This window comes from Zingiber officinale, chromosome 7A (genome assembly GCF_018446385.1).
Source record: "Zingiber officinale cultivar Zhangliang chromosome 7A, Zo_v1.1, whole genome shotgun sequence".
Taxonomy (NCBI): domain Eukaryota; kingdom Viridiplantae; phylum Streptophyta; class Magnoliopsida; order Zingiberales; family Zingiberaceae; genus Zingiber; species Zingiber officinale.
The window spans coordinates 52549417-52556222 of NC_055998.1; the positions used below are offsets into that span (position 1 = coordinate 52549417).

General features: G+C 44.2%; 1 protein-coding gene across 1 annotated transcript; it reads left to right on the top strand.

The window, feature by feature from the left end:
* Nucleotides 1-297: 297 nt before the first annotated feature.
* LOC122001402 (F-box protein At5g39450-like) lies at nt 298-2610 on the top strand. The gene has a single exon (XM_042556119.1). The coding sequence runs from the start codon at nt 579-581 to the stop codon at nt 2421-2423; it is 1845 nt and encodes a 614-aa protein (XP_042412053.1). The 5' UTR covers nt 298-578; the 3' UTR covers nt 2424-2610.
* Nucleotides 2611-6806: the final 4196 nt, after the last annotated feature.

Here is a 6806-nt window from a genome sequence, read left to right on the forward strand (position 1 = left end):
ATGCATGCACGCATGGAAAAAAAAAGAGAGGAAGAGAAGAATAGAGAGGAAAAATTTAATTGGTTGTATGCATAGAAGAAATTAAATAGAAGAGAGAGTGAGAAATGATATTGAAAAGAAAAAAATTAGACTTGTGGAAGGATAAAATAGAAAATGTATTTAAAAATTATATATATTTTTTGATAAATATCAAAATAACGTGTATTTTTTTTTTTTTTTGATAAATTATGGACTAAGAAATGTTAATGAAAATATGAATGAATTTGTACAGCATATATGCCTTTGCCTTGGTCATGGGCGTCACTTTTCACTGGTCTAATCTTTGGCCTTTGCATCTCTTCCCCTTCCTTGCTGTTACTTCGTTACTACCAGTCACGCCTTTCCCCATTGGCCATGCGAGAATAACGTCAGAAATCCGTCCACAATATCCCTTAATTAACCATCAACTACTCTCCAATTCCGAAACAGTGTTCTCCGATGCGATTAACGGGCGGAGAGAGGTGGGAGCTTTACCAGATTCTGGTGAGGTAAGAGGAGAAGAAAGGAGCGATTTTTGCCGGCCGGCGGGAGGAGGAGCTATGTCGGCGGAGGATTACGGCGCCGCCCTTTTTCTTGGCCTGCCAGACGACGTACTGGCGCTCATCTCCGCTCGCCTCCGCCCCCGCGACCTCTGCGCAGTAGCTCTCTGCTGTCGTGGCCTCAACGCCGCCGTCGCCGCCTCTGAGAAGGTGTGGCTGGCGCAGTGCCAGCTCCTCGGCCCTCTGCCGGTGCTTCCCCTGTGGCGAAGGGGCGTGCGGTCGTACCGCGCTCTCTGCCGCTTCCTCACCGGCGTTGCGCCGCTCCTTGGCATCTGGGTGCACCAGAACCCGGAGCTGGGTAACGTCGTCTGCGTCGTGTGGGGCTTCCTCTCCGTCGTCGGCGTCCGCGTCATCCCACAGGAGCTGGGGCCCCTCGGCCTCCACGCCGGGCCCCTTCTCTGGGCGCCGGTGTTCGAGATACTCGCCGACGCCAACGGTGCATCCTCGCGCTTCTTCCTCCACGGCCGAGAAAGTGGCGAGGATTGCCTCTACCCTGGCTCCGTCCGATCAATAGATTCGTCTTCCAACGTCCTCCTCCTCGAAGTAGATGTGCTATCGAAAGCTTCGATTTTTCCACAGAAGCCCCTTCATTTGGCCTCCGCCAGGAGCATCTCCGCCTTTCCCGAACCAAAAGACGCAAACTTTGCCAAAAAATGCAGCCGATCAAACACCACCGAAATCTCTCTCTTTACAGAGCCGCCGCCACAATCCCTTTCTTCCCCGACCTTTACTCATCTGCCATTTAGCGACCGCCGCCGCCTTCTCGAATTAGTGGCGAATAAAGTCCGTCTCAAGGTTCCCCCGGACTTGGCCGCCGCTCCTCTCTTTGAACGCGCTTCTTCCTTCGACGACGCCGATCGCTTGGCCGATCGATGGTTGGAGCTCATCGACATGTTCAAGCTCAACGGCGGATGGGTCGATCGTAAGGCAGCAGACTTGGTATTGGGCTCGGCCGAGTACACAATTGCCGAGAGCAGAATCACCATGGACCACCCGCTGAGCGCTTCCACTGGAAAAAGAAGATCCTTTTCCTCTGTTACTGGCTACTTGAAGCAATTCATGGCTAGATCTAGTAGCCCTTCGAAATCGAGTTCCGGCAATGCTTCCGGTGGTTGCGGCAAGAGCAAGCACGCGCAGCTCCATGAATTCTTATGCAAAGGGGACTTTATTGGGCTGAGCTTGAGAGCAACCCACATGAGGCTAACTTCCTACAGGGCCTGGCCGAACATGCACGAAAGCAAGTTCGCTCTGTACAAGCTCCCGTCGCATGTTCCAGTGACCGGTCGGGAGTTTGCCGGCGTGTGGGGTGGCACCTTCGGCTGGCCACCGGGGCAGCCGTCAGAAGGGAAATCAGGGAAGGCGTTATTCTTCTTGCTGCTTTCTTATGAAGAGCTCGAAGGCCACCTTGTCCTCATCGCCACTAAGATCTTGGAAGGAACACACTATGTCCTCCATCCCAATGGCTCCGCCATGTTCATTGCCAAAATGGATGAGGAAGCCTCAGAACCAGAAGCATTCCCATGGGAGACTGATGGTGAATCTCTTCAGGTGGAAGTCAAAAGTAGCCATTCAGGCGAGGGAATTGCTAATGGCTATGGATTCCGGTACCCTGGGTCGAAGCCCGGGACATTGTTTGTGCTCCAGAATGGACTGTTAGCGTTCGTATGGAAGGATTCGCAGTCCATCTTGAGCTTGCAGAGGGTGGAGTTGCAACAGCTGCTGAAGAAAGGAGAAAGAGTGCCCGTGTTGCCTCCAATTGTGAACTTCGCCTATCTTACAAAATCTTACTCCAATGTTTTCGCAGGCTTCTCTTCATATTCTGGTCACTCATCTTCTTCAAATTAAGGTTAGCACTTCTTAAGGTGGCATTCTATTGTATTTAGTACTCGATCAAAGTTATAAGTAAGATGGTTGGCTTGAATTCTCAAAATGAGTGATGAATTTGAGATCTTGAATTTCTCACCCTGTTCATTGCAACTAATGAAACAGGTTGTTATCCTTCTTTTTATACATAGTTATTCTGATTCATTCATTTGCCCTCTAGGACTTGGAAGTGCACTTTCATCTGTATAGGTTTTTTCTTTTCCTATCATTTTATATGGCAACGCATAATATCATTCAGAATCACAAGCAAGCTTAAAGAGACAAACCAATATGTGGCAAGAAATGTTTGGTTTGTAAATGCTTAGCCAGGCTATCCGATTCCAAAGATGTCAATTGAGCTGGTGGAGGTTGAAGAAATGTCAAAGAAAATGATTGGGGCACTATAAAACGCCTAGCATGAATACCTACTAAATGACTTGTGATGACTAGTATGGAAAATGAGCTGTAGTGAGTAGTTTCTTGGCAACTCAGAACTTGGTGATAAGTAGTTTCTTGTCATCATCAGTATGTAGACAAATGATGAGTCTTGCTTTGTTTCAGCAGCCTGAAAACGTCAAATGGCTTTTGCGTGGTAGATGGGCTTGCTTATGGCAGAATAGCAAGTCATGCCTTCTCATTATTTAAGCAATGGTTAGAGCTCGAGAGTGACTTTGAAATAATAGCCTTGGTTGATATAGAAAAGTTCAAACATAAATCTCTAAAAACTTTTAGAGACTTTATGCAAAGACTACAGTAGGTAGCAGTCAATTGGCATTACAGCACAAGGTTTTGTTGTCATCCAATTGTCAATTTCTACCTTGTTAGGAGTTCAACATCCTCCTACGTGCTTAGAGAAGCATGAAACACAAAAAGTAAGATTCATTAGGAGACAAATTTTATGTGATTTGCTAAGATTTCCTACCTCCTTCGCTGCATAGGGAGATATACTATATTGCCGTTAACCATACATATTATGACTCCGCAATGTGCAAGAGATGGTGTGCCCTTCCTTTTCTAGACAAAGAAGTCTAGCACATACTTAAATACCAGACCCAATATGTTAGCATAGTCCGTGGTTTGGTCGACATGTGAATCTCTAGATTGGTTCTAGTTGGAAAAGCCACTTATCCACTTAAGGATCTCGTAGAAACTATAAATAGTTTCAGTTCAGGGCTACCTTTGCACACTAGAAGGCTGTGCCTCCCTTTACACTCTTGGCGAACTCACTAAGCTCGAACACCATATGTTTTGGCACATCGAATTACACAAGGGATCTTTGGTATGTGAGTGAACAAATAAATGAAGATACTTGTCTAATTTCAGTTGTTGGTCAATACAATGAATGGGAAGTTACACTGTTTAATTTGTATCCTGCCTTCATAAACCAGCAACCTGTGCATCAGGGACAGGGACATGCAGAAACCAAATTGTAGGATAATGATATCCTATCAAAAAGATATTCACTGTGATTGAATCTAGCAAGCATCCAGTGTTTTCAACAACATTTCCGAACAGTTACTACTTTTGTCTCTCATTCCCGATTTAGCGACAATGATTAGGCAAGATTTCGTTGCTAGAAATCTAGTGATTGGATAAAGATCTAATCAATTCAGAAAGTGCTGCGAGGAAACCAGCTAATAAATCAAACAATTCTATCTCTCTTTTATTAGTCCAAGTGACTATCCATCTTTAGGTCACAAAATCAAATGATCACATAAAACTCATCTTCATAATCATGTATCCTTCCACAATCATGACTTCATCTGTTTGAAGAAAGATCAACTAACTAGGAGAATGTTGAAATGCTGTCTGATTGATGCTGTATCCAATATGCAATGAGCCGACACATACGCAGGAGTTAAAAGGACTTTCTGCTATAACTTTTGCAAGTCAGTTTGCTTCACTTTCTCTAAACCAACTTAGTCTTGTATATTCAACCCAGTTTTACTTGTTTATCTAATTCAGATTTTGTATAAACGTCTTCTGCTGTTATGAAAGGAGAGGAACTAATAAGATTTCTCAGTGGAGTGGATATAGTTAATTTTGCCAAACCATGTAAAATGTTCTCACAATACTAAACTAGTGTTTGCATGTATTTTTGCCTGAAAGCATGTAACAATTGCATTACTAGATCGGTAATTACTCTTGCAACGAATGGGGTTTAGATTGTCTATTTGCTTACTTGAGTCTTTTTGTCCATTCAAAGTCCAGCTAAAATGTGCTGGAGAAAATAGTTTAAACAATATTTCCTGCTTGTATCTTAATTGAACATATGTAGTGTGATCATCAGTGTCAAGATCATGCTACTTCTCATGTCGGTAAGGCAATTTCTCGATCACATTAGATTCATGCGCAAGAAGATAATAATTGAGCTCGGATCCAAGTTTCAATTCTCGTAATTAAAATCAACTAACTATACTACCTCTAAAGGGGAGCCTTAACACAACATTAAATTTATTGTTATGTGACCTAAAAAGGTCACAGGTTCAAGACTCAGAAACAACATCTTATAAAGCAGGATAAGGTTGTATACAATATACCCTTCTCCGGGACCCATTGATGATAATTTTGTGCACTAGAGTGTCATTTACTTATCATCATTGTATGGTGCTCACCTCCCATGTTCATGGACAACTGAGTGCATTTTCAAACACCCGAATCACTTTTGGGTGTCCCGCTCACTTAGTCAAGCACGGAAGGTAAACTATATATATATATATATGCCGCACACCTCATAAGCACCTTAAAAAAAATTATTTTAATTTTTTTTGTGCTTAATACTTGATCCTGTCTAAAAGCGGCGAAGAGGGTTGGATGGGGACGTAGCTCTGCAGTTGACTAGATGAAGAGTTCACGCGGTCCTATAAGATAAGGAGCGTTAGTGCCGGGTCGGGAAGGGATTCTTGACGTTGGCCCTTCAACGCTCAAGTCAATCATCGGTACAATGGAGAATAGTAGAAAAGTTGTAATAAGGAGTGTGTTGAATAGTAAAGTAATGCATACCTCCGACTGTGGATGGAACCCCCCTTTTATAGTGTTACTGTAGCGTCTATGCATGCATCTCAAAGCACATGCATGTTTTCCAAAGCGTCCTAAGAAAAGACAAATCAAAAAGTGTCCCTGACACCTTTCCTTAAGTGAGCGCACAAATCTCTGATGTGCCAGGCTGAAAGCTTCTAAAATACGATTTGCCTACTGGACATGCTCTGTTGTCAGTGACATAAACTTCCAAAAGGGTATGATGAGATATGCAGGGGGCCCCCCCATAGGCTGACTGAAAGCCACCCTACAGGGACATCTCCACTTGGTTGCACTGAATAGTGTTGTTTTCTTTAATCGTCTTTCTTGCTGTTAGAGGGTTGCCTTTCATCCTATTGGCCATGACGCTCGGTCGGCCGGGACGATGGTCCGAGGGATCTATTGTTCGTCTCTCAACACCATTCGTAGGTTTTTCGCGGACGGCTATCTTGTTAACCACGCCCGCCCAGCCCTTGGGCCTATTCGGCCAACTGCGCTCGGTCGGTAGACCTGAGCTTCTGACTATCTTGACTTTGATTTCCACATCGATTGCTCTTCCCTACTTTGACCCATCTTTGGTGGAGCCCCTCTTTATCACCGTATCACAAGTCTTCCCCTCAAGTCTAGTTGAAAGAGGTTGTAAGTCTGACGGACCAGATAATTAGTATACTTTGCAACTCTTCTGCCCGATTGAGTGTACTAGAGTTTAGAGTTGTCGCTCGGCTATTTATATCCAAGGTTAATGCTTCTCAGCTCTAACATGGGCAACACTTAGCCATTTTTAACCTTTTTCTGATCATTCTCTCGATTGGCTATTCAAATCCTGAGGTTGATGCCCCTCGGATCTAACACGGATTGCACTTAGCTGTTTTTTACTTCTTTCTAACCTCTCCTCCAAGCGACCACCCTCACTGAGTGTCTTTTAATTGTCAATAACGTTATCATAATTTCTTGGAAACCATTCAAATCCTTTTCCATTAATGTAAAGCACGCCGACCACGCCTTTTAATTATGCATTCCCATTCCTCATTAATGTCGTCTGTAATCAAATGCCACGTGTTCCTTTTTCCTGCCGCTACATGTGTGAGGTGACAGGCGACTGTTTGGATCCGATGTGACAACTGCCTTTTTGAATTCAGGGGCCAAGATTAAACCTCGTTTTCCTAAACCCTTGATTGGACGGCTCAGGGTAGCTGCCCCCAAGGTTTTTAAACCCTTTGTTTCTTCTTTTGCTCACTGTATTGCCTTCGTCTTCTTCTCTTTCGTCTCCTTCTCTCTGTTCTTTGCTCGTCGCCGGCGATCCTTCCCTAGTAAGCTCCTTCTCTTTTCTCCCCTACAATCTTCGAT

Excerpts from the sequence above, each read along its gene's own strand:
- LOC122001402 (XM_042556119.1), top strand. The coding sequence starts at position 579 with ATGTCGGCGGAGGATTACGGCGCCGCCCTTTTTCTTGGCCTGCCAGAC.